Source organism: Cololabis saira, chromosome 7 (genome assembly GCF_033807715.1).
Source record: "Cololabis saira isolate AMF1-May2022 chromosome 7, fColSai1.1, whole genome shotgun sequence".
Classification (NCBI taxonomy): domain Eukaryota; kingdom Metazoa; phylum Chordata; class Actinopteri; order Beloniformes; family Belonidae; genus Cololabis; species Cololabis saira.
The window spans coordinates 47,254,864-47,282,734 of NC_084593.1; the positions used below are offsets into that span (position 1 = coordinate 47,254,864).

At 44.1% G+C, this 27,871-nt stretch overlaps 1 protein-coding gene across 3 annotated transcripts; it reads right to left on the reverse strand.

The window, feature by feature from the left end:
- Positions 1 to 4: 4 nt before the first annotated feature.
- Positions 5 to 27,871, reverse strand: immt (inner membrane protein, mitochondrial (mitofilin)). 3 transcript variants are annotated; one of them, XM_061726002.1, is made up of 14 exons: positions 27,685 to 27,871; positions 23,669 to 23,736; positions 23,388 to 23,574; positions 22,453 to 22,585; positions 16,533 to 16,616; positions 13,494 to 13,631; positions 11,000 to 11,133; positions 9,404 to 9,507; positions 5,038 to 5,173; positions 3,978 to 4,107; positions 3,440 to 3,663; positions 2,211 to 2,342; positions 865 to 994; positions 5 to 784 (listed from the first exon to the last, which is right to left on the reverse strand). In XM_061726002.1, the coding sequence occupies exons 1-14, from the start codon at positions 27,724 to 27,726 to the stop codon at positions 177 to 179; spliced, it is 2,250 nt and encodes a 749-aa protein (XP_061581986.1). In that variant the 5' UTR covers positions 27,727 to 27,871; the 3' UTR covers positions 5 to 176. The 3 variants fall into 3 exon arrangements, with proteins under 3 accessions (XP_061581986.1, XP_061581984.1, XP_061581987.1); XM_061726000.1 differs by having other exon boundaries at positions 13,494 to 13,634; XM_061726003.1 differs by lacking the exon at positions 13,494 to 13,631.

A 27,871-nucleotide genomic window follows, 5' to 3' on the forward strand; every position in this document is an offset into this window, starting at 1 on the left:
TGGGTGTTTTTGTTCATTATTTATTGAACAATAATTTTTGGACAATATTCACAAAAGGTGCAGCGTTGTGGATAATTTAAGGTTGGGCAGAGGAGGCTGACGGTGCAGGTGTTGGTGGTGTGCAGCTCTTTGTGGGGGCTGGAGCTTTGGGGACCTACGGGGGGAACTACGGGGCCCTACGGGGCCTGAGTGGTGCCCAGCCCCACGGCGTTGGCGTAGGCGGCCAGCAGGCTGACGGCCTGCCGGGTCTCCAGGGTGAGCCGGGCCTCCGTCAGCCAGTCCTGCACCACCCGCCGGGCCTCCCCGCTCAGCTGGTTCACCAGCTTGGCGGCCAGCTCCAGGTCTCCGTGCTCCAGGCAGTAGCCGGCGTAGGCCAGCAGCCTGAAGGGGTCCAGGTCCTCTCCGCTGAGCTGGGCGGGGGGCGGGCGCTGGGGCTCGTCCAGCAGCAGCGCCGCCTGCACGTAGGACAGGAAGTACTGGTACAGGGAGTTGTGGGACTCGTCGATCAGGGCCACGCGGCGCACCAGCGAGCGCAGCGAGTTGAAGTGAGCGCGCAGCGTGGCCTCGGTGTACACGCCGCGCTGCAGGGACTCTTCCGGGAGAGCCGACGCCAGCGCTGCTGCAAACTCGTTGTCGTGGCAACTGTCCCGCACGGCCTGAGCGGCGCCCTGCAGGGGCAGCGTGGGGGAGTCGATGGCCGCCGTCTTCAGGGCGTAGCTCAGAGCCTCCACCGACAGCCACAGCTGGTGGGCCTTACGGGCCTCGTCCTCCGCCACCAGGTGACCTGCAGACACCAGACACACTTCAGAATTAAAAACACAAGAAACACATCCCAGCATCGTCCAGATCAGGGCTCGTTCTTACTGTCGACGGCCTCCTCCATGCCCTTCAGCCGGGCGTAGGCCGTGTTCATGTCCAGGGTGAAGTTATCCAGCTGCTCCTGGCCCAGCTGACGGTACCGGGTCTCCTGCTCCAGCATCTTACTGCTCAGCACCTGCAACAACACGCTGCTCAGCAAACTTTTTTTTTTGACCAAAAATGAGACATTTTAACTAGAAATAAGACAAATATTCCTGGTAAGATTTGGAGTTTTTGCAGTGTGCTCAGAGCTGCTGAGATCTGGCTGGTCATGAAGACCCTGGCCCTCCGTGTCCCAGTGTGTCCCAGTGTGTCCCAGTGTGTCCCAGTGTGTCCCAGTGCGTCCCAGTGTGTCCCAGTGTGTCCCAGTGTGTCCCAGTGTGTCCCAGTGCGTCCCAGTATGTCCCAGTATGTCCCAGTGTGTCCCAGTGTGTCCCAGTGCGTCCCAGTATGTCCCAGTGTGTCCCAGTGCGTCCCAGTGTGTCCCAGTATGACCCAGTGTGTCCCAGTGTGTCCCAGTGCGTCCCAGTATGTCCCAGTGTGTCCCAGTGTGTCCCAGTGTGTCCCAGTGTGTCCCAGTGTGTCCCAGTGTGTCCCAGTATGTCCCAGTGTGTCCCAGTGCGTCCCAGTATGTCCCAGTGCGTCCCAGTGTGTCCCAGTGTGTCCCAGTGTGTCCCAGTGTGTCCCAGTATGTCCCAGTGCGTCCCAGTATGTCCCAGTGCGTCCCAGTGCGTCCCAGTGTGTCCCAGTGTGTCCCAGTGTGTCCCAGTGTGTCCCAGTGTGTCCCAGTGCGTCCCAGTGCGTCCCAGTGCGTCCCAGTGCGTCCCAGTGTGTCCCAGTGTGTCCCAGTGTGTCCCAGTGCGTCCCAGTGCGTCCCAGTGCGTCCCAGTGTGTCCCAGTGCGTCCAAGTGTGTCCCAGTGCGTCCCAGTGCGTCCCAGTGTGTCCCAGTGTGTCCCAGTGTGTCCCAGTGTGTCCCAGTGTGTCCCAGTGTGTCCCAGTGTGTCCCAGTGTGTCCCAGTGTGTCCCAGTATGTCCCAGTGTGTCCCAGTGTGTCCCAGTGTGTCCCAGTGTGTCCCAGTATGTCCCAGTGTGTCCCAGTGTGTCCCAGTGTGTCCCAGTGTGTCCCAGTGTGTCCCAGTATGTCCCAGTGTGTCCCAGTGTGTCCCAGTGTGTCCCAGTGTGTCCCAGTATGTCCCAGTGTGTCCCAGTGTGTCCCAGTGTGTCCCAGTGTGTCCCAGTGTGTCCCAGTGCGTCCCAGTGTGTCCCAGTGTGTCCCAGTGTGTCCCAGTGTGTCCCAGTGTGTCCCAGTGTGTCCCAGTGTGTCCCAGTGAGGACCTCTGTGGTTACAGACCTGCTCAGACTCAGCCCGGAGCTCCCCCTCCTGGACCTTCAGGACCTCCCTGACGTGGTCGGTGTGGGCGGCGGCCTGTCGGCGGAGCTGAGTCCTCATCTCGGCCTCCATCACCTCCCTCAGCTCAGCCAGCTGCAGACGCACACACGCTAGTGTTTAGATCAGGAACAACCGACCCCTCAGAGCTGGTGGTTACTGTGAGACAGATGTCCCTAGGGCCAGTCCCAACACACCCCCTACTTTCTACCACTAGCCCTGAAAATGAGTAGGTCCTTGTAATGTTCCCTAGGGACTGGGACACCACTTGCTCCGTCACTGCATGGTTTACGTTCGGGTACGTAAGCGACTGCGTAGTTACGTTTGCACAAACGTCACACCATATCAGGAAGCCCAGAGCTAAAAGCTGTTTTAATTTCAGCTGTAGCGCTGTTAATATGCCACTTTATTAAGTTTTAATATTTTTTCAGGCCTAAAAGTAACCTTTAAGATCCCCAACCTGGGCTCAGTTTATCCAAATAACACCTGTAAAGAAATTTGCTCCGATGTTTTTGGGATGAGAAGAGCCGCCGGCTCGGGAGCTGATTTATGGTTCCTCGTTACACCAACGCAGAACCTACGCCGTAGGCTCTGCGTTGATTTAACGCGGAACCATAAATCAGCCTTTATTCTGGCGAGATCTGAAAAAACGGGCAAACGAGTGATTATGTACATTCACAGAGTGAATATTATGAAAGTAAAATATATATTTCTCACTAGAAATGTAATCAAAACACATTTTTATGCAGAAACTAACTCAAAATATTTATTTTATTCACTAAAAAATAAGAAATGTCCGCCATGTTTTTTTGTTTGATTCAGTCCGCAAATGACGACGAAAAGCATTCTGGGAAATGTTTCTGGCCCTAGATCTACTAGTCAGCATCTGAAATCCCTCACTGTGAAGGGCTAGATTCATACACCCTAACCCTCGTTTTCCCCACTAGCCCTACATGCAAAGAGGAATTGGGACACCACTACCCTCACGGGAACACACAAAATGTATGGGTAGTGCTGAAAAGTACGACTAGAGGGGGATTGGGACTGGGCCCTAGAATCCTCTGGTCCCCAGAGGCTCGGGGTCGACTCAACGCCTGACAGGTGTCCAGGTCCTGGAACTGTCCTGCTAAACCTGAGTGGCTCCAGAATCAGATCTAACCCAGAAGTGGGTGAGATGAGTACAGTGAGTGTACCTTCCTCTCCCTGTCCAGCCGGGCCTCCTCCTTCACGTGCTGCAGGGCCGTGTTGACGGCGTTGTTCAGGGTCTTCTTGTCCTCGATCTTCTGCTGCTCCAGGGCCGTGTCGATGTGGACCTGCTCCCGGACTCTCTGCTCCGCCAGCTCCCGGTTCAGCTGGTCGATGCGGCGGTGGGCGTGGGCGATCAGGGCGTTCAGGTCGTCTGGGGACAGCTTCCCAGCTCAAACACAGAACACACCCCGTTACTTTTGGTTGATGATTCACACATATCCTGGCTTCTATGGAAACACAGCGTTCCCCCCTGCAGCCAGACGTTCATGACGGCCCTCCGCCTGCAGGAGGGACCACACCCACGGGTGCTGGACAGAACGGGTGGAACGATACACTAATCTCACGATGAGAGAAAGATTCAGCACAGTTGTGTGCTGAATCTTTCTCAGTTGTATGGGGGGATACAGGACATTTGTGTGGGGGATACAGGACATTTGTGCAGATGTGTGTTATTTTAGGTATTTGGTGAGGGTGTAAACTTACTGAGACCTTTCCAGTTGGCCTGGATCTCCGGGGTCAGGCTGCTCACCTCCCTCTGGAACTGCTGCTTGGCTTCATTCACCAGCTCGCTGTACTGGGACACGATCTTCGCTTCGGACTCTGCTGACTGGACCTAGAGGACGTACAGGGTCCAGGACAAAGTCAGCTGTCAGTAATCATGCAGGCTGCTATGTGGTGATCTGATGTGTAACTTGTGTCTTCCTGTGTGTTGAACATGAGCCTCTTCAGCTGGAACTGTCAGTATCTGAGCTGTGCAAATATGAAACTGGGCCTAATTTGCCTGTGGATCTCAGAGAGCAGATTTGCTGCTCCACGGAGAAAACTGTACCGCTCAAACGTGAACAACACTAGTGAGTATCCTTTAAACTAAATGTCAGTATGACCCACACCGACTTTGCTCCAGATATTTTGTATATGGGTCAATGATGTGACAAAGTTTGACTGATGTCCATTTTATGAAATATCATGTGGCGCGACCATTAAAAAAACTATCATTTTTGTATAATACTGATCGAGATGTTAACGAAATTGATTTATTTTAATATGAATCATTTTGAACCTTTTTTTAAGGCTAGTGCCAATTCATCTTGACAAAAAACTCTGAAATCACTTAATTTAAAATTTTTATATGAATTTATGTGTACACAACATTCTTAATGTTTGAACTACTGCAATAGATTTTAAAATTGACCTGTTGAAAATCCTTATTCGTCATTGACCCATATATTTATGACAGTACCATCATAAAAACATTAAAACTGGAGACATGGGTAGAATCCTTCAGATACATGAATTGTCGGCCTTTTCTCTGCATGTGAAGCTCCTGTGAGTGTGGAATGTACTAGAAAAACACCCGCCCCCGCCACTGTTCTAAATGAAAGTTAAGCTCACACCGTCACGAGTACTAAAGTATTGAGAAACTCCTAATATTCACCAGATTTCTTCAGATTCTCCTGTTTACTTTTCAAGGCTGGCAGCTTTGGTTTTCATCAACAGAAAGTCAAGAATCAAGCAGGACCGGTGTCCTGTGAGGGGCTCTGACCTTGGCCGCGACCTTGTCCAAGTCCACCACCATCTTGTGGAGATTCTCCTCTGCTGCTAGGATGACGGGCCGAGCGGCGGCGATCTTCAGACCCTTGGAGCTGTGGATCTGGGAGCGGAGACCGTCCAAGGCCTTGCTGCAGACGAGCACAGGGAAGGACAGGGACATGAGCGGCCACATGAGCACATACGTGACAGTATCGGGACAGAGTCAGACACCCTCGGCCCTGAAAAGATCAGGAAAATGAGGCAAACCCGAGCTCAGGACAAGCACGCCTCCTTAGGAGTTACAGTAGGAGCCCTGGGCTGCCATTGGTCGCCCAAGCCCACTTGTCTATCTTATTTTATGTATTGTATTCAATGCATTCATTGGAAACACACGACATCCATACATGGTTGTGGAGGAATAGACGGTCTGCATTGACGTCACTTCCCCACTATTCCACGCCCCCTTACTCGCACTGAGTGGCAAAAATGTCTTCAACTAGTGGAAAAGACGGGATAACAGCTGATTATGGGCTTAAATTAAAAGGCAGTTGGACTTGACAGTGACCCGTACCGTTACCCCAAGAACCAGTGGTCCATGGACATTATGATTAATCTGTATTTCCTCCAAATATAAAATCCAAACTCGGAAAATCTTTACATAATATGTCACCTTAGATATTACTTGATGCAATTATATTTTTTTTTACCAGTAATGGTGTCTTTTTTATAGAAGGTAGAAACTGAAATAGCTGAGGTGTTTGGTCTGTCAGCCATCTTGGTTTCACTACTTTCTCTCTCCAAAATGACCAGCCAATGGGATTTCCTGTATGGGATGATGCAATAGCTTCCACTACAGTGGACTATGTGCAGCAGTGACCAACATTGCAGGCATGTATAGAGAAAAAACACTTAAACAGCTGTACACTGTACTGACCTCCACGCATGAGAGGGTTAATTCAACTTAATTGGTGTAGTTTAGTAGCATTTAGTATTCTTTTAGAGCCGTCAGGTGATGTTTCGCGGGTGCGGCAACTTCAAACCTACTGACCGGACCGTTACCTCTCCCAGCGATCATCAGTTCTGCTGCTAAATAACAGCCATGAAACAGAGCTCCCTGATCAATTATTTCAAAAAACCTGGACTTGATTTCCAGCAGGACACAAGTCCCACAAGTGAGGAGGATGTTTGTCCACCAACCAGCAGGAACACAGACTGGTGAGCTACACACTCCCTGGTGATGATGCAGCTGACGTTACCGTGCCAGACGACCCCAACACGGCTCCTCGGGGATCAGACCTTTCCACAGTGGACGAGCCTCATGCCAGCCCAAACTGCAAGCTTTCCCAGCCACGCAAGTTCTCAGTGGAAAGAGGAGGAATTTTTCTGATAAATGCTATGCCTGATACAGTTGGCTAGAGTACAGCATTAAACTGGATGCTGTTTTTTGCCAGTCCTGTCGCCACTTTAGCACAGACATCAAGGGGGACAGATTCAGAAAAACAGGAAGAGACTGGGGCATCTAGGTCAGTTTTGTGCCAAGCATGAAGCAAGTAATGCTCATGCTTCTGCTGTGGCCCGACACAAAGGTTACATGGAAATAAAAAGAGTTGGAAACTGTGACATCATACATCATGTTACAAAAGACAAACACGAGCGTTTCATTGACTCTATTGAAAGAAACCGGGCGCACGTGAAAGTTGTCAGATATTTTGCTGTTTTGTGCAAAACAAGGCATTGCACTGCGTGGTCACAAGGAGGACGCAGAAAGCCTGAACAGAGGACATTTTTTAGAATTGTTCAAATTGATTTGTGACTGTGACCCTGAAATAAAAAAACGCTTTGATGAGCTTCCAAATAACGCAAAAATGATGAGCCCTGACATTCAGAACGACCTCCTTGAAACTGCAGCATCACTACTCCGGCAAAAAATCAAAGCGGAGCTGCATGCACAGACACGTACTACCATTTTAGCTGACGAATATAAGGAGCTCTCAAAGAAAGAGCTGGTTGCTGCTTAAGGTACGTGTGTAACGGTAACCTGAGAGAGAGAGCTGTCGGATTTGTCGCCACAGATGACATGACTTCCTCTGGCATCACTAAAAAGATCTTGGAAGTATTAGAACCGCTGCAGCTGATCCTGAACTGTGTGTGGGTTTCAGTTTTGACGGAGCAGCAGTTATGTCCGTTGAGAAAGCCGGGGTGCAGGTGCAGCTCAAAAAAACTTTTCCTCATGCCGTGTATGTACACTGCCACTCCCAGCGCCTGAATCTGGTTCTTTCAACAGCTTCAAAAGTGTCTCCCACTGTGGCCGCTTTTTTTGATGTTGTGAATTCACTGCATCATTTCATGACCGGAGCCAACAGACACGCACGATTTCTACAAATCCAAGACGAGCTTCATCCCGACGGACCCGCCTGGAGCTCGTGCTCCACAGATATTAGAGTTCAAAATCAGAGTCTGTGAGCCGAGTTTTGACATTGTATGATGTCATATTAGAAACACTGAGTGAGTTTGCGGACGGCTCAGGTCAGAGTTTCTCCTGCAACAAGTACAGACCAAAAGATTCATATTTCTTCTTGTTGCATTTTCTAAGTGATTTTGAGACAAAAAGCCTACAGTCCCGTCTGTGTCAATGACTGACTGCATCCACATGACTGAGGGCCTCAAAGAAACTTTTGCTACTTTCAGGAATAACTCAGACAGGGAATTTGAGAAAATAATCAGACTAACTGATGACATCATGAAGAAAAATGATGTGCAGAACTGGGATGTAGCAGGCGCACGAAACAGAAAGCTGCCTGCAAAGTTTGCTGACTGGCCCGTGGCCTCTACAGTGGGCAGGTGTGCACCCATCAGTTCTGATTCCAGTCCTTGTGGATTATGATCCTTGACAGACAGCTGATGGAATTGAACAACCGTTTTCAGAGTGACTCCTATGGAATCATGAAGGCTGCTGCCTCCCTGCTGCCTCCCTGCTGCCTCCCTGCGGCCTCCCTGCGGCCTCCCTGCGGCCTCCCTGCGGCCTCCCTGCGGCCTCCCTGCGGCCTCCCTGCGGCCTCCCTGCGGCCTCCCTGCGGCCTCCCTGCGGCCTCCCTGCGGCCTCCCTGCGGCCTCCCTGCTGCCTCCCTGCTGCCTCCCTGCTGCCTCCCTGCTGCCTCCCTGCTGCCTCCCTGCTGCCTCCCTGCTGCCTCCCTGCGGCCTCCCTGCGGCCTCCCTGCTGCCTCCCTGCTGCCTCCCTGCTGCCTCCCTGCTGCCTCCCTGCTGCCTCCCTGCTGCCTCCCTGCTGCCTCCCTGCGGCCTCCCTGCGGCCTCCCTGCTGCCTCCCTGCTGCCTCCCTGCTGCCTCCCTGCTGCCTCCCTGCTGCCTGTATCACACGCGTTTTGCCAGCTGGACATATTGGATGCGCCGAGCAGGCATTAAGACTTGATTTAGAGGACCCTGAAGGGACTGTTTTCAGCCAACTAATCAAACGGAAGGTGGGTGCCGGACATGACTTCCCGTCCATTATTGAAGTCCTAGACTCCTGCGACAGAGAAGTTTTCCCCAAGATGAACCGTTTGCTTCGTATCCTGATAACATTGCCTGTTACCAGTTGCTCTGTAAAGCCTTTTTTCCGCTGTCAACAGGATCAGCTCACAGAGACTGAATAACCTCTCGTTGCTCATGTGTGAAAAAGAGCTGCAGAGAAACTGGACTCGGATTAAATTATAAATGCATTCAAGGCCAAGCCACGTCGTCTTGCCCTTTAAATTGACAGAGTGTTATATTTCTCTATGTTCGCTTCATTGGCACGCAATGTTTGTGTGGTTATGTTTTTGTAATGTTTTTTTTGGACACGCATAAAGTATGGTTATTTTATTACTTATGTAAGATTTAAAGATGAAGTTAATTTAGTCAGAAAATATATTTACAATGTTTATGTAGTTAATTAGTTATGCATTTGTTGTTTATTATTTACATGTTTACAGTTTCAGATGTTTATACCAGCACAACAGTTAAAACAGTTATTTTGACTGTGTTTATTTGTGTTTATTTGGCAGGACGTTTCCTCGGTCTAGGTCATTCCTGGCTCCTGATTGGTTGGGTTAGTCACATGGGGTCAGAAAGAAGGAAGTTGTTGGTTGTCATGGTGATTTCTGATGCCGGAGCTTCAGTAAAAATTCTGCTGGAAAACTCTTATCGAACCCTCACGTTACACTTATTATTATATTGTACTTATATTATTGATTTTATCTGAGAGCACGTTATACTGTTAGTATGTTGAATATAAATAAAACCACATTAATAACATGATGACGTGATGGAGCTCTTCCTCTCAGCAGACTACAAGGAAATGGAAATAAAGTCCCGTTAACATTCAGCATGTGTGTGTTTCTTACTTTGCTTTCAGCAGAGCCGTCCTGGCGTCGTTAGCGGCGGTGGTTCTGTCGGCCAGAGCGGCTTCAAGATCCTTCCACTGGGCCGACGTCTCCTCAGACGGACCCTGGGTCGGTACAAACCAGGATCAACAAACTGTTATGCTGCACGCTTCAGAAGCTGCTCAGGAAACTGCTGATAACAGAACCCAGAGACCATTCTGTTCATCAAAGTATTTTATAGCCATACTCCCTTCAAAAAGGGTCAAAAACACATTTGGCACATTTTGGCACAATATACAGGACTGTCTCAGAAAATTAGAATATTGTGATAAAGTTATTTATTTTCTGTAATGCAAAAATGTCATACATTCTGGATTTATTACAAATCAACTGAAATATTACAAGCCTTTTATTATTTTAATATTGCTGATCATGGCTTACAGCTTAAGAAAACTCAAATATCCTATCTCAAAAAATTAGAATATTCTGGGAATCTTAATCTTAAACTGTAAACCATAATCAGCAATATTAAAATAATAAAAGGCTTGTAATATTTCAGTTGATTTGTAATGAATCCAGAATGTATGACATTTGTTTGTTTTTTTTTTTAAATTGCATTACAGAAAAATACGGTAAGGAACTTTATCAAAATATTCCAATTGTCTGAGACAGTCCTGTAGGTATCCAAGTGCCCAAATAGAGTCTGCCTGGTTCTCTCCACAGCTACTTTAAGCTATTCTCATGTAACTTGGTACAGTCGTAGTGAAGGAGTTGCTGAATCCAGGCAGTGGTGTCTTTATAATTATGTTCATTGCTATCATGGTGTTTTCCACTGTGCAAACTAAAACTAATTAGATGAGAATAAAAGTTTCATTTTATTTTCTTTGGTTTATCACAATTTGCTCAGGGATGTGAACATTCACAATTCTTCTGACACTGGTTGATAAAAATGGAGGCTTGATCATAAGATTTTGTTGTCAAGACTCAACAGCGTGTTTGTATCAGAGGAATACCGTATTGGCCCGAATATAAGACGGTGTTTTTTGCATTGAAATAAGCGCTAGATATCTTTAAAGCAAATGCCGAACTTAACTCCCCAGGCCAAAGCGAATCCCTGTCACGAAGAATAAAAATAAAAATAGCAGTAGCATGAAGAAGAAAAAATAAAAAATAGCGGTAAGAAACAAAAGAGAAGAAAATAACAGAAGAGATAACAGAAAATGGAGAAACGTAGTTTCTCTAATCTGGAGAAAAGTGGGTGAAGATCGGCAGGGGAACCGGCAGCTGAGGAGAAGTTATGATGCAAACTTCAAGATGATGATTTGAATGAGGCAAAATAACAGGCTTTTTGTTTTGAATATATTGTTATAATCATTTGTTTCAGATGTACTGTAATTATTTTCTGTATAAAAATTTAATTTGGTGTTTAAAAAGTTTTTTCAAACTTGAGTCTTGAAAAGAGAGGGTCGTCTTATAATCAGGGTCGTCTTATATTCGGGCCAATACGGTATATAGTTTTTTTAGGGTAGAGTAGCTAGATAGCCAGAAGCATACTTATGAATACTGCAGAACATACATTTTCACATTTATAGTCACAATCTTTCCAGCATGCGTTACCTCTGCCTCCATGGCCTCCTTCAGTTTCTGGGTGTGGTGGCTGATGGCCTGCAGGGCGGCTTCCTGAGCTCCAATCGCCTCCAACGCTGCCTTAGCAGAGTCTGACAGGGAATCCTCCAGGCTGGTGGAGACCGCTGAAACACCAGAACCAGAACATCAGAGACCTGCAGAGACCTGCAGACTCAGACCAGAACCAGAGACCTGCAGACTCAGTATGGGTGCTGGAGAACAAAGAGGGTTAACTTCTTCGTACCGCTGGGAACGCCTGTGCTCCTATTTGCACAGTTTTTAAAATGTCTGTAGAATTGCAACCAAATAAGATAATCAGTGCGTCCGAAATGCCAGACTAAGGCCCAATCCCAATTCAACTTCACTCGCCCTTCTTTTCTTCCCTAACCCCTAAAAAAGAAGGGGGGGATTTTAGGGCACTTGAGATCTAGGGCACTTGGACCAGGTGCCTGTCCCATTTCTCCTACTCCCCCTCGTTTTCATCCCTACCCTGATCAGGAAGCTGAGAGTAAAAAGCTGTTTTAATTTCAGCTGTAGCGCTGTTAATATGGCACTTTATTAAGTTTTAATATTTTTTCAGGCATAAAGGTAACCTTAAGATCCGCAACCGGGGCTCAGTTTATCCAAATAACGCCTGTTAAGAAATTTGACCCGATGTTTTGCCTACGGCAAAAGCATTCTGGGAAATTTTCATACCCCCTCGCTCGCCAAGTGAGCATCTGAAATCCCTCGATCCGTAGGGGCTATTCTCAGCCCCTAGCCCTCGTTATGCCCCCTCCCCCTTGGTGAAAAGAGGAATTGGGAAACAACTACCTTCACGGAAACGCGCAAAAGTTAGGGTTAGTGAAGAAAACGAGGGCGAGGGGTTCAATTGGGACGCAGCCTAAACAGTATATACTCAAAAAGTATACTTAAGTTCGGCACACTTTTGAGTAAATATCAGTAGTATGCATTAACTCGGACGTACTACTCAGAGCCACACGGCACTTCCTGCCGTTGGGAGGGGGAGTTGTTACCATGGTAACTACTCCTGTCACAGCAGCAGTAGCAGCTGTTACCATGGTAACAGCAGCAGTAGCAGCACCGCTCCCCTCTTTCCCCTTTTATCCTGGCCTCATTCTCTTCTTCACTTCTCTCATTCGTAAACTTTGTAAATACGTCTACCCACACAATAATGTGATACATGATGAACTCACCTGGTTCATATCTTATGGAAACCAAAGGGAAATCACACCTAATTCCTCACATTTAATTGTAGCGTGATGGTGCTTCTGCTGCTGCAGCAGCTTTGCTCGGTACTGCTAACATTATCCTCCATTTTTGTTATCTGTGCGCAGCACTTAGCAGCCAAACACCGCTGCATTGCATTGTGGGAAGTTTCTGCTTAGCTAGTGTCGATCAATCCACACTAATACATTTCTCCAGAATGAGTATGGATAGTACATACTATTGTGTACGTTCTAATGTTTCGGACGCAGTAAAAAATCTCACACTGTTTTTGACAGTGCTGCTCATTAGGGTGGAAGGATGGGATTACTGACACAGCTAATGTGGCTAACTCAGGGGAGCTAGCAGAGCCTTTATGACCAGTCGTCTTCCTGCCGACTTCACTCCCGATGTTGCTCCTCTTGTGGTCACGTTCAGCTTCATACATCCTCCCGTTGAGAGCCTGAAGTGTGACGCCGTTTTCTTATGCCTGCTTCCACCTGCCTGCGGTCCCCCACTCCCCTCTGGTCATCCCGCTGCTGCTTCCACCTGCCTGCTGTGTGCTGTTGACGTCCCCGACCCCCCCAGTCTGGCCTTCGGCAGGAGGGTCCCCCCTTATGATCCAGGTCCTGGTTTCTTCCTCCTAAAGGAGAGTTTTTCTTGCCACTGTTTATGTAATAATTGCCCGGGGGTTTATGTTCATATTCTGGTTCTGGAAAGATCCTGGAGACAACTTTTGTTGTATTAGATGCTATACAAATAAAATTGAATTGGAATTGAATTTATGCGTCGCTACTAGAAATGAGCGATCGATCGACAACACAATATTGACGTCTCTCTCCCTCCCTCCCTCCCTGCCTCCCTCCCTCCCTCCCATGCTTTATTGCACTTTTTAGCCATGTTATGAGTTAGTATGGGCTTCTGACATGCAGATTATTAAAGTTAAAGTAAAGTATGGATGTGCAGCACATAAAAATGGCTCGAGAGCACATGTGAAGATATGCTTAGACTTCTGCTGTATCAGAAAGAGTCTCTCGTCACATACAGTATGTAACATATCTTGCTGAAATGGCACTGTTTTTCTTCTGCTTTCCTCAAGGAAACACTGTAGCTTCAACACCAAGTAGAAGAAGGGATAGAGACTGGCGGCTATTGCAGCCACCGTCCAAAGAGAAGCGTTACAGAGCCAGAAACCCGTCAGGAAGAGGAGCTGGTGGGTAAACGTCTCAGGCAGCAGGAGCCTGAGAGAACATGAATGTGTGTGTTGTCAAACGCGTACATGCTAGAGCTTCCTGCTCGCTCTGGTCCTGTTGGGCCAGCCGAGCAGCCACCTCTTCTCCTGGACGCTCTTTCAGCGGCGCTGCTGCTCCAGCCGCCGACTCCGTGGTAACAGGATGGTCGTGGCATTCGTGGCATTCTTCTGGGGAAGAAATACAGGCATTTACATAAAAGAAACGTTTTGGGGTTTTTCCTTGTAGGAGGGACCCCAGAAAACACCTTAACCCCGAGCACACAGACACACTTCTTCCTTTGCATTTGTGTGCAGTTTAAACATTTCTGTAAAAAAACGAAGACGTGGTTGTTTCTTTCCCAACCCTATCCTTCATCGTGGGACGGGGGCGAGCCCGGAGAACACCAACCACTGCCGGGTTCAGCAGCAACGATGCATCCAGGCACTGGTGGGGAAATCATTCAGATGCTCAGTTAGCACAAGCTAACTGAGCTAACTGAGCCTGCTCTTATCTAAATGTTGTAGCAGGAGAGACCACGTCTCTCCAGTGTTAGCGTCGCTCCATTGGCTACCCTTAAAATTCAGAATCCAATTTAAAATTGTATTACTTGCGTATAAAGCCCAAAACAGCTTAGCTCCGCATTATTTACAAGACCTGATAGTGCCTTATGTTCCTGGCAGAGCTCTCCGTTCTCGGAGTGCAGGTTTACTCGTAGTTCCTAGAGTATCCAAATGTAGATTTGGAGGGTGGGCGTTCTGCTATCAGGCACCATTACTATGGAACCAACTTCCAATCTGGGTTAAGGAGGCTGACACCACCTCCACCTTTAAAACTAAACTTAAAACCTTTCTGTTTAGTAAACCTCTAGTTAGTGTTTAGTACATTTCTAGTTAGTGTAAACTCTAGTGTGTTAGAGTCAGTAGTCATAGTTGCAGCTATAGAACAAGACTATAATAGTTAGTCTCAAATATAGCTTGGTGGTAGATATGCTGCTATAGGCTTATGCTGTAGGGGGGCCCCGACATGATCCACTGGGCAGTGCCTCTCACCCTTCTTCTCCTCTCCTCTTCCCTTTTTATTTATTATAAGTATCTCATTACAATCATTGTTGTCCATCGGTCCTTTAGTTTCTTGTGCTGGCCCCCTTTTTCCTCTTCTGTGCATGTTTGCAGGCCGGAGCTTCGGGAGCTGCCCCCCCGCCCCTTATGATCCAGGTTTCTTCCTCCTAAAGGGGAGTTTTTCTTGCAACTGTTTGGCTTAAGGTTTTTCTCCCACTAGGGGAGTTTTTACCTGCCATTGTTTATGTTTTGTTTATGTAATAATTGCTCTAGGATCATGTTCTGGTCTCTGGAAAGATCCTAGAGACAACTTCTGTTGTAATAGACGCTATATAAATAAATTGAATTGAATCGTCTTCAAGTCCTTCCAGACAAACCCACAACCAGTCACGGTGGTTTCTTAGTAAAATTAACAAGACAATAAAATATATTCTCTTTACAATATGCACGACAAATGCAAATGGATCCAAAACTTAAGGATGGCTCTACATTTGAAGAAGAGTTATGTGAGTCGGTAACTCCTCTGGTGGACCCGCTACATCACGACCAAAACAGGAGACAGTCGGGACTCTGTTTGGAAAAAACAAAAACAAAAAAGGCCTGGAACCTGGAAATGTTATTTTGGGAATGATCAGAAAAACCTCCTCAGGTATAGAGCTAGAACAGTCTCAAAAGTGACAAATGCACACGCCGATCCACAAACGCACAGAACAATTCACACGTGCGTAGGACAAGATACATAAATGTATTTTTGATGCACACACAAATATAACCTGATTTACAAACGTTTTTTTTTGTCTGTGAGCTGCGCTGGATTTGTGTGTGACTTTTGAGACTCCCCTGACGTGACTCCATCCACAAATAAGTTTTTTTTAACACAGAAGGATCTGCAACCAATCAGATGTCTTCCTTTGTTTCAGCCAATCATAAGAGCGCACCCCACATGGGGGACAATTTACTCTAAACTAATCAGATTAAAGGGGCGGATACACCTGCTGTTTGAGCCTTAGTTCGGTCCGTTCGCTTAGAAAAGTGATTCAATATTTCGAGTTGGTGGAATAAAGATAAATGAACAAGACAGCAACACGGATGGAGAGGAGATCACTGCTCTGCTTTTCTTGTGATCTCGGTAAAGAAAACAGTGCGATTGGAGATGGTTTGTCAGGCCGTTCAACCAGAGCCGTCGGGAGACTGGAGAGCTCTTAGTAATGCCTGGACCAGCACCTTGGACCTGGACCTGGACCGGCACCCCTCGCGGCCAGAGAGAGAACCTTCCGTGTTTAAAAAAAACGCATTTGTGGATTGGAGCAATCAGGGGAGTCTAAAAAGTCACACACAAATTCAGCGCAGCTCACAGACAAAAAAACTTTTGTAAATCAGGTTATATTTGTGTGTGTATCAGAAATACATTTGTGAATCTTGTCCTGTGCATTTATGAATCGATCTGTGCATTAGTCAATTTTGAGACTGTTCTAGCTCCGTACTCAGGTGATCACTTAAAGGGGACCTATTATGGAAAACATGTTTTTTCTTGCTTTAACATATATAAAGTGGTCTCCCCTCAGCCTGCCAACTCAGAGAAGGAGGAAAGCAACCAAATTCTGCAGTGTCTGTACAGCCGCCCGGATGAGCCGTCCAGTGTGATGTGGATCTACGAGCCAATAAGATTCTGCTCCTGTCGTCCCGCATAGATAATGAGGTTAGAGAATGGGAAGATAAAGACATGGCTCAGAGGCTGAATTTCTAATTTATTTAGCAAAAACAATCAAAAGCTTGTTTTTAAGACATTCAAGGCCTGTTTAAAATAGGTATCAGTTGCCATAATAGGTCCCCTTTAATGTTGGGAGTTTTAGCTAAATCTGTCTGTTTCCATCGGTAATATGTCCTATTCCAGCTAAATCTCTACATCTTATTGCCAGTGGCTCTGTCAGGTTGAGAGTTCAGAAAGTTCAGGTTTCTAAATCCCTGAGAGCTGAGAGGATGAATGAGAGCATGAATGAGAGCATGAATGAGTGATTTCAGGTTTACCTTTGACCTCCGTGTCACATGGAGCTGGGACTGACGGGACCTCGCTGATGGCTGAGATGATCTGGGTGGCCTCGGCTGAGGCTTCTGCTCAGGAAATGATTGGATGTGGACAGAAAAACTGCTATTAAAACTTTACATTTTAAATAACAACAAAATTACTGGCCAAGACTGGTCTATTGTGTAAATGTATTCATTGCTGGCCAATCATAGGTATTATCTATGCTTTCTTCTGGCTATGTATTTTGGTGTTTAAAGGGCTTATTCAAAGTAGTGAAAAAAGTATGATGTGAAGGTCAAATATAAGACGTTTAATTCAAAGCTAGCAGGATAATAACTGTTCCAATCCACAAACCTTTAATAAAAAAAAAAAAAATCCAAAACATTCCAGAAATTGTCGAAGTAGTAATGCTTTTAATACTTTGCAACGTCTTTATTTCTTCTCACAACACTTAAAAGGTGTTTTGGCATGATAGCAAGTACAGAGTTTCAGACTTTGGTATTTTGTCCCATTCTTCCTTGTACTAAGCTGCCCATTCATTCCAATACAGATTTGGAACATAAATCAAAAGTGTCATCTGCATATAAAATGATATTTGTATCAAACACCAGATCAAGTTGAGTGCCAGCATGCAGAACTAAAGGTCTTCATAAAGAGCCCTGTGGTACTAGTCAGCATAATCAGGTGTTTCCATGGTAATGGAAATCGCAGAAGCCTCTATGTCCAGAGACGTCAAGGTTAACATAAGGCTTCTCTTTTCTACTACTAAAGACTTAAGCGTCGCTAGTAAATGTATCTCTGTATTGCAGTGTTGACATGTATGACAGTTTCTATGGTAACCCTTAAACATGAAATATCTTGGGTTGACACTTGATAATTACAGTTTTCCATATACAGGACTTTTCTCAGAAAATTAGAATATTGTGATTTTCTGTAATGCAATTACAAAAACAAAAATGTAATTCATTCTGGATTCATTACAAATCAACTGAAATATTGCAAGGCTTTTATTATTTTAATATTGCTGATCATGGCTTACAGCTTAAGAAAACTCAAATATCCATCCATCCATCCATCCATCCATCCATCCATCCATCCATCTATCCATCATCTCTACCCGCTTTATCCTAGCAGGGTCACGGGGGTCTGCAGGAGCCTATCCCAGCTATTTTCAGGAGAGAGGCCGGGGTTACTCAAATATCCTATCTCAAAAAATTAGAATATTCTGGGAATCTTAATCTTAAGCTGTAAACCATAATCAGCAATATTAAAATAAAAGGCTTGCAATATTTCAGTAGATTTTTTTTAATTGCATTACAGAAAATAAAGAACTTTATCACAATATTCTAATTTTCTGACAGTCCTGTATTCTCTCTGTTTTTTCTGATGAGGGAAGTACACTGAACAAGACAAAAAAAAAGGTTCCCTTCCCTTGGTGTGGATTTGGAGCATCACAAAAGGAAAAACCCCCCTCTTGACTCAACTCTGTGCTAATTCACGTCTTTCATTTAGCCTAAAACATAGAGCTCAACCAACTGTGCGATTTGTTACCAATCAGTTTACTTTTTTCATTTCAGCCTAACAGCTGACGAGACCAAAGGGCAACAGACACAGGCGGGCCTTGACGTTACAGCCAGTCTAGACGGCATCTTTTTTAGAGAAGTTCTAACATCAGAGAAGTTGCTGTATGTGCTGAAAGGTTTAGAGCAGGGGTGTCCAAAGTGGGTCCTTGAGGGCCGGTGTCCTGCAGGTGGAGATGTTTCCCTGATAAAAGTTGCTGTGTCATCAACAGAGTTGTCCAGACCTTGATGACAAGCTACTGATAAGCATTAACTAGAAAATTTCAGGAAATTTTGATATGGGCATGCCCTACCGCCCATTCGTCCCCTCTTGCTGCTTTGGTTTGGGGCTGTAGTGGTTGATGTTTGGGGTGTTTCTATGTCAGTTTGAGGTAATTACGGTTGCATTTCATTCATTCCTGTGCTCCCCGGAGGGGGTGTGGTTTAGGGTTGTTAAAAAACCTTTGGGGATGGGGCCATTTGGCATGGATTTCGACGTAAAATTTCCTTAAATCACAGCTTCATGAAATTTGAGTATGTTGAAGTCCACAGCGTGCCGAGCAGGGGAACATTTATACGATATCTCTACGATAACCTGTTGCCTAGCAACAAGCGTCCAAAGTCAAATGGAAATTAAAAGAGAAATTAATGGTAAATATCGCAAAAACTGTAATAATTGGCATAATGAGGTTGTAGGGTCCGTTAGTGCCAATCGAGCCGAGTGTTTGAAAGTTTGAACGATGTCTCTATGATAAAGTTCGGCCGAGCAATAAGCGTCCGAATTTTCGCCTTTTTTTTGCTTTTTGGCATCTAGCGTTGCCACGGTAACACTTTTGACTGAGAAAAGTAATGCCCATCGAGGCACGATGGAGACGCATCTAATGATGTATGGCATGCATGGGTGCACGTTGGGGTTTGGGACGTATTAATGGGCGAAAAAAAGAGTGCAGAATAATAATAAGGAAGAAAAGGGAAACCTTTTCTGTATACTAATATATCGCCTTCATTTTTCAGGTTTTTCCGGCCATGTTTTATTTTTTGGGGATTATTTTTTCCACATCAGAGCGGGGTCATGCTGTACACCCGCTGGTGCACAGTGGGACTTTTGCGACTTTTGCGACTTTTGCGACTTTAGCTTGTTAGCAAAATGCTAGCAACATTGGACGATTGCAATATGGTCCATAACTAGAATCAGGTGTGTGGAAACAGGGAAACATCTGAAACAAGCAGGAGAGCGAGGACGGACTCTGGACAGCCCTGGGTTAGAGCTTTACACCTCTGGCTGTGTTGTGAGGAAGGACGACCTACTTTCACCTGTGGAGACGACAGGCTTCACAGCGGGGATGTGACAGCTACTGGGTTTCAACTAGGGATGGGAATTGAGAAGATTTTTACGTTTCAAATCCCATTTTGATTCTTGCTATGGTTCTTTATCGATTCCCTTATCGATTCTCAGTGAGGAAAAAAAAGGACAACAATGAGGCAAACGGCACTAATATGATCGGCAGTGTTCGTTAGTTAATTAGTTACGTGCAGTATTATCAGTACCGACGGTAGTCCGGGGCGGATCAGAAAACGCAACATTCACTGCAGAAATTTGGGGCAATAACTATAAAACCAGGTTACATTCATTACTCAAACTTCAAAAGAGAGCAATACGATACATTCATAAGGCTGGGTATCGAGATCACACTAACTCACTATTCTTACAGTCTAAAGCACTAAAATTATGGATTTAGTGGCATTTCAATCTGCACAAGTGATGTTTAAAGCAAAAAATGGTTCATTGGGAAATTATTATTAGAAATTATTCATTGGGAGGGAAGGGGGTTATCATTTAAACTTCAAATCTGTATTTGTGCGTACAACAAAAATACGTTTTTGTGTATCAGTTTGTGGAATCAAACTGTGGAATGATTTGAATTTGGAGTTAAAAGAATGTACAAACATAAAACAGTTTAAGAAGAAATATAAAGACAATTTATTTGAGGTATAAAAGTGAAGACTGTGTTTAAAGATCAACAGCTGTGTGTGTTCTGCTATTTATCATGTTGTCTTTGTATGTTTAAATACTTAGATATGCGTATTATATTTATATCATACTTATATTTATATCATAGTTATATTATATTTATGATAGAGCTTACATCTGGTATTAAACAGGTTATTTTTGTAAAAATGATATATATTTATTTATACAAATTAGTGTATAGTGTAAAAAGTAAATACAGGCATATAATTTATGTTTAGTTGTGGAAAGGGGTGGGATTAAATAAGTTTATATTTCCTACCACTCCTTTTCCAACAACTGAAATATGTGTTTTGATGTGATTTTTTTTTTCTTTATGTGGTGGAATGCCCACCTGGATTTGTTTCTCTTATCTTTTTTTACATACATGTTCGAAATAAATAAAAACGAACAAACGAATTCATTGATTGTTATTGCATGCAGCGTGCGCAAATGTTGTTGCATGTTGGTAGTATTCCCTCCCTTTGACGAAATATTTACCGTAGATGACCAAATAGTCGCCCGCGCGCAAATACGCACCTGTGCTCTAATAGCCGCCGGGGTCCGAGCCCATTTGGCATAATAAACGCCGGTTCAATTAAACGCCCGGGCAACTACCGGTAATAACCTGGTAATAACACTGTATTTGCATTGTATTGTGTACAGTATCGTTCATACTGCTCTGATCAGCTCCGTGTGTCGCCGTTACACAGACAAACTGTCTTTGTATACCAGAGCCTGTGAGCGGAGTGACCGGAGGGACCCGACGTCCCAGCAAAATGAGAAGAGAAAAAAGAGTTGTTCCAAACAGCAGACAGCGCACACACTTAAGGCTGATTTATGGTTCCGCGTTACACCAACGCAGAGCCTACGGCGTACGGTGCATGTCGCCGCGTACCATACGCCGTAGGCCACGCCGTACCCTACGGCGTAGGCTCTGCGTCGGTTTAACGCAGAACCATAATTCAGGCTTCAGAGTCTGTAGCGCGACTGAGAGCGACTGCACTCGTACGCGGCGACCCGCACCGTACGTGGAAATGCGCTCTTTTTTTGCTATTAAAACATGATTTGTAATGTGAATTTGCAACACTTTAAACTACAAATAATATTTTTTGACGTAACATCAGAGATTGCGCATGCTCTCTGTGAAAGGATGAGTCAAATCGGGTCGCAGCTGCTGCAACTGTGATTCCTTCACGAGGAGCGACCAGGATTTCAAACACGCTTGATTTTCTTCCGACCTCACGATTCGTGATCCGGAGCTCGTCGTGAGGTGTTGTGTTGTGTACAGTGTGTACAATTTTAGTTCCAGTGGTACTATGGTGATCTCATATGTTCTTTGTAAGTAATGGTCTGGTGCTGCTCATTGCAAAAATAAATTGTAGCCTGTTGCAAATACCCGCTTGGTTCTTATAAACGCCTGGGGTCCAAGTGGATTTAGCATATTAAACGCCCGGGCTACTAAATGGTCATCTACGGTATTAGGCAAGTATTGCAAGTTCCCCTGTTGTCTTTTTTACTGAAATGTAACCGTTTGTATCGCTTGGGGCACCATGTTTACTATTGACTGCTACACAACGTGCTCGATGTCTTCATTCGTTCCCACTGGAATCGTAAAGGGAATGGTTTGCTTCCAAGGAATTGAAACACTGGGAACGGTTCTGAAAAAGAACCGGTTCTCCATTCCCATCCTTAGTTTCAAAGTTAAAACATATGAGCTTTCTAAAACATTTATGCAAATGTGCCACTGCCTTTGCTTGTCATCCTTAAGCATTTCATGGATAAGCTACTCAAAGCTACGCAGGAACTGGACTAGGAGAGGAGACGGCTTACCCTGGTAGGTTTCTGAAGGTGCAAAAACCAAAAAAAAAAACACATCAAATCATGAATCAATTTCCCTTCTGTGATTAATAAGGTATTTTGAATTGAATAAATGAAAATTTCATGCCGCTACAGCCGCAATTTCAATCAAGAAAATTAAATCAAATCAACACATTAAGACTGGGTTCGCCACCTGAAAAGACGGCATCAAAATGTACCTTCACTTTCTAATGGCTCCATTACGGAAACAGCTGCTTCAAGCAGCCAATCATATTGATTCACTTCACGCTGGGGAAATCTGTTCCGATCAGACGTTTCCCCTGGTACAAAACGTACCAGCCAAACACCGGAGGAAGGTCTAACTCTGACAGGAATGTCCAAGAGCCACAATTCAAAATAACCAGATCTGGCTGTTGTCACATGCGTCATTCCCTGGACTGGTTGGACGTCTGACCAGTGGAATCCAGAGACAGTTTGGTACCACCCTCATTCATTCGTTCAGAGACGCGCTCTCTGCCCTGAAGAGGAACTCACCCTGTAAGCTCTGTGCAGGCTCTGCTGAGATGGGAGCGGCTTCTTTGGCTGGACTCTCTGCTGATTCCTTCACTTTATTTGGTTTACTTTTGGATGGCTTCACTTGTCTTTCCATCATGGAGGGTGGCTGGGCCTGAAAAGAACCGTTGTTCATGAACGTGTACAGAGCTTTCATTCCAACAGGTCTATCACTTTGAAGCTGTAAACTATTAGTGAGGGAAGTTTTTGAAGACGAATATTAATACTGACTCTTGTGACATTTACTCATAGCTTTGTCATTGAGGACTTTCAGGAACCAAACTAGAAAACTGCTTTTATTTTATTTAAATATCACTAGATGTCTTAATTCTTTCAAACAGAACAGTTTTGGGTTTGTGTGGAACATTGCAACTATCTCAGCAACGATGGTGGATCTGGATGATTGACAGCTCAACACAGCACAACTCGAGTTGTAAAAAAAAAAAAAAAAAAAAAAAAAAGAAATCAGGGGGGATGGTGGATTTTATCATACGGGGACAGATAATTTGTGCTGATTACAAATAATATAATACATTACAAATAATAGCAGTGACCAAAACACCTGCAGAAATACTGCAGGAATGACATAGCAGCAGTTAAATGCAGCCTTCTGTAAGCTTTAAATATCCACTGGGCTTACATCAAATACATCAAAACACAACAATAAAAAACACTTTTCTGAACTTATCAATATGACTCTGTCCTTCACAGGATAAGTAACATGGATCACTGCAAAAACTCACAATCTTAACAAGAATATTTGTCTTATTTCTAGTTAAAATGTCTCATTTAGTAAAAGAAATCTCATGCAAAACCGGTTCAAATCCAGCACCAGGCTGCATCTCCATCCAGAGGTGGAGGATCTACTGCCCCACACCCAGCTCTGAACCAGGGGGGGTTTCCTCTGTCTCCCTGACCTGTTTCCTGCCGGGGAGTCCGGTCTCTGGGGGGGGTCCCAGGGCCAGGCCCAGCAGCCAGTCCGAGTACGGGACGTTGCTCTCCACCGCCGCTCGGAACTTGTGGTCCCAGTTGGCGTAGAGTACGGTTCCTCCGAGGCCTCCGGCCACCGTCAACAGGCCGGTGACCACCACCTTACCGGCCCCGCTGGAACGGAGAACACAGGAGAGCGGTCGGTGCTCACAATATCTGAACACAGATCTGAAACGCTCCCAGGTGTGTTTGAGGTTCAGTGCCGTACCTGCCCTGGCCCGTGGTGTAGCGTCTGCAGGGGGGAAGGTTCGTCAGGGGAGCTCTCGCACAGTTTCTCTACAGAAACACAAGTATGGGAGGACAGGGGGGGGACAGAGAAAATATGTTATCATCAAAGCACATCCAAACAAATATTCAATAACCTGCTTTCAACTGCTTTTCTGGAGATGTTTCCACTCTTGGCCATCCTGGTTCTGTTGGACCCGATCGTTCCCTTCAACGCAGTAGATCACTATATCATACTCTTGTGTCTTGACTTAAATAGTACACCAAAGGTACAGCTAGCAGTTAAAGAGGATTTTCTCTAATTGTTGAGGCCTGAACTACGTCTCCAACCAGTTGTGGGGTTCCTCAGGGCTCCATACTGGGCCCAAACTATATTTTCATTATAAACCCTTCTCCTGGAAGCCATCATAAAAACAATCAAGAAACACATACAGGACTGTCTCAGAAAATTAGAATATTGTGATAAAGTCCTTTATTTTCTGTAATTCAATTAAAAAAACAAAAATGTCATACATTCTGGATTCATTACAAATCAACTGAAATATTGCAAGCCTTTTATTGTTTTAATATTGCTGATCATGGCTTAAGAAAACTCAAATATCCTATCTCAAAAAATTTGAATATTCTGGGAATCTTAATCTTAAACTGTAAGCCATAATCAGCAATATTAAAATAATAAAAGGCTTGCAATATTTCAGTTGATTTGTAATGAATCCAGAATGGATGACTTTTTTTTTTTTTTTTTTTTTTTTTTTTTTTTTTTTTTTTTTTTTTTTTTTTTTTTTTTTTTTTAAATTGCATTACAGAATATAAAGAACTTTATCACAATATTCTAATTTTCTGAGACAGTCCTGTATGTCTCCAACCAGTTGTGGGGTTCATCAGGGCTCCATACTGGGCCCAAATTATATTTTCATTATAAACACTTCTCCTGGAAGCCATCATAAAAACAAACAAAAAAACATGTATTTTAATTGTTTTGCAGACAGCTACAGATCTAACTTGTCATACACACTAACAGCCGTCCTTCTAGTCAAGCTCTCCTGAACTGTCTTTGAAACCACATGTTGTTTTTGCAGGTAAATATGCATCCTTGTTTACAGCATCCCTGCCTCCCACTGATCAATCATTCACATGTTAGAGGTCAATAGAGACTCAATACAGAACAATAACTCTGTGTTACCTTTAACATGTTGTGCTTAAATTAACATTTTTGACAAAGTAATGCAAATTCAAGAGGGCTCATACACGTTTCCATCACTGCTATGACTGAAGTGTGGAACTGATAGTCATACTGATCCACCCCATAATCCGATAACCAATCGATATTCAGACCATATCAGATCCGTCTAGAGATGGTAGCGTGCTTCATGGGTCACATCCAGCCTTTGGTGTGAGACATTTTCTTATTTTTATTTACATCTGACAGATTTTCCAACTGCAGGAGCATAAATGAGAGTAAATACCAATTTGTTAATGTTACTTCTGTTGAAAATGAATGTATCACGTGGTGGTTGATGTTAGCAGAGGTGTTAGTAACGAGTTACATTTACTCGAGTACGTTTTGTACTTTTAGGAGTAGTTTCGAATCACTATACTTTTTACTTTTACTTGAGTAGATTTGTGAAGAAGAAACTGTTCCTCTTACTCCGCTACATTAGGAACGTTGAGCTGTTACTTTTCTTTTATCCCTTTTATCCGCGTACGCGTCAATCTCATGACATCACTGGGTGATTCTTTGGGAAAAATGTTTGTTTTTGCATGTTTTGTCACATTTACACAGACTCAAACACACACAGAGTTTCTATGAGTTCATGTTTGTTCTAGTTCTGCTGGTTAAAAAAGAAAAGTACAAAGGCTGGACATTTTGTGCTACTTGTGCTAAATTTATTTTTTTATTCCGTTATTATTGTATTTACTTTATTATTTATTAAAGTACTTTAGTTTACTTTAAGATTATTTTAATTTAAGCTATTTTTTATTAATTTTGATTTATTTTATTGATTTAATTTGCCTGAAGATGATTATTTTGTACTTTTGTCTGTTTGAATGGTTGTGTTAAAAAATAAATCAGACGTTACTCAACAGTTACTCAGTACTTGAGTAGTTTTTTCACCAAGTCATTTTTTACTTTTACTCAAGTAATTATTTGGATGACTACTTTTTACTTCTACTTGAGTCATATTATTCTGAAGTAACAGTACTTTTACTTGAGTACTGCAAGTCCCTGCAGGAACTCTGATCAGTTCCTGCGGGGGAAAAGCAGCTGTAGTGACGCAGAATCCTCGGGGTGGAGGTTTGCAGGTGGATCTGGGTCTAGCTAGGGTCGCCACCCGTCCCGGAAAATACGGAATTGTCCTTTATTTGAGAAAAAAAATGTATAGGACGCGATTTGTCCCGTATTTTCATTAACGCCCCATACCCACGTCTGTCACACACACATCAACACTACATTTAACAATAATGAACAAAATAAAACACAGGAAACATCAAGGCCAGCAAAATGTTTGTGGCCCTCATCTTTTTATATATATATATATATATATATATATATATATATATATATATATGCGTGTGTGCCAGACAGCGGGGGGGACTCGGGCTTCACCTCCAGGTGGGGTTGGGAATTGGGAATTAAAAGTTGCGTTCCGTATTGAACCAATACGGACATTTATTATGCTCTTATTTATTGATGTCATAATATACAGGTGAAGGTCGGAAAATGTGTATTGTAATATATTGCAAAACGTCATTCGTAATAAATTTAACTAAAGGTGAAACAAATATATTATTTCCCCACTAAATTCAAAGTGAGATATTTCAAGCCTGTGTTATAATTTTGATGATTATGGCTCACAGTTTATGAAAACCCCAAATATAAAATAAATTAGAATTAAAATAAATTATGATTTTATGAAATCAATAAACAATTCCATCATCAAAATTATAACAAATAAAGGTTTAACATATCATGCTTTGCATGTAATAAGACTAGGTAATATATTAGTTTCACCTTTTAAGTTGAATTATTGAAATAATTTAACTTTTACACCATATTCTATTTGAAATATTTAAATAAATTAACTGTTACACCATATTCTAGTTGAATTATTGAAATAAATTAACTTTTACACCATATTCTATTTGAAATATTGAAATAAATTAACTTTTACACCATATTCTATTTGAAATATTGAAATAAATTAACTTTTACACCATATTCTAGTTGAATTATTGAAATAATTTAACTTTTACACCATATTCTAGTTGAATTATTGAAATAATTTAACTTTTACACCATATTCTAGTTGAATTATTGAAATAATTTAACTTTTACACCATATTCTAGTTGAATTATTGAAATAATTTAACTTTTACACCATATTCTAGTTGAATTATTGAAATAATTAAACTTTTACACCATAGTCTAGTTGAATTATTGAAATAATTTAACTTTTACACCATATTCTTCACCTGTATGTATATTCTACATGGCTACTTGGCTGATGTGGACATACATATATAGCATAATAATAACATAATATAATAGCATAGGAGGCTATTTCAGTTGCTATATGGTTGTCTGTCTGTACAGTCATGCAAGTTCAATGCTATTAAAGCACTTTAAACTTTAAATCAAAGCATTTTGTTTTTTCATATAAAATAAATACATTTCTATGCATTTTAGAAGTTTTGGGGATGCCCCTTTTTTTGGCTCCTGCGCTGCTGAAATCGGGGCGTCCCTTATTTCTATTTCTGAAAGGTGGCAGCCCTAGTGACAGCAGACTCCCGAACACCCGTCCTGAGCCGCCCGGTGGCCCGGTGGCCCGGTCCCCCCGGGCCTCCGCCCGGCGGGCAGCGGGCTGCGGGCTGCGGTTCACCGGGCTGCGGGCAGCTCCTTGCCGGCAGCTCCGTCCGCGGGTCCGCTCTCCCCCCGGTCCCCCCCCGGCCAGCCCCGGGACACCTTGAGCAGCGGCGGGTCACCCAGAGGACACTCACCCGGGCCGCGGCCCCGGCCCCGCGCAGACACACTCTGAACATGGTGCTGGTTCTCTGCTCCGGTACGGGTCACTGCAGCATTCACGGAGACTTTAACCCTGGTCTTCTCCTTCAGTCCTGCTAACTCACACCACACGGACACACGACGGTTCTCCTTCCACAGCTGCACCGGCTCACATCACCGGTA

Bases quoted from the DNA above. Each gene is read 5' to 3' on its own strand.
- immt (XM_061726000.1), bottom strand. From the start codon at position 27,726: ATGTTCAGAGTGTGTCTGCGCGGGGCCGGGGCCGCGGCCCGG. The intron at 9,508-10,999 runs GTAACGCATGCT...GTACCGACCCAG, and splicing joins AGGAGGCCATGGAGGCAGAG to GGTCCGTCTGAGGAGACGTC. The intron at 785-864 runs GTAAGAACGAGC...TGGTGTCTGCAG, and splicing joins CATGGAGGAGGCCGTCGACA to GTCACCTGGTGGCGGAGGAC.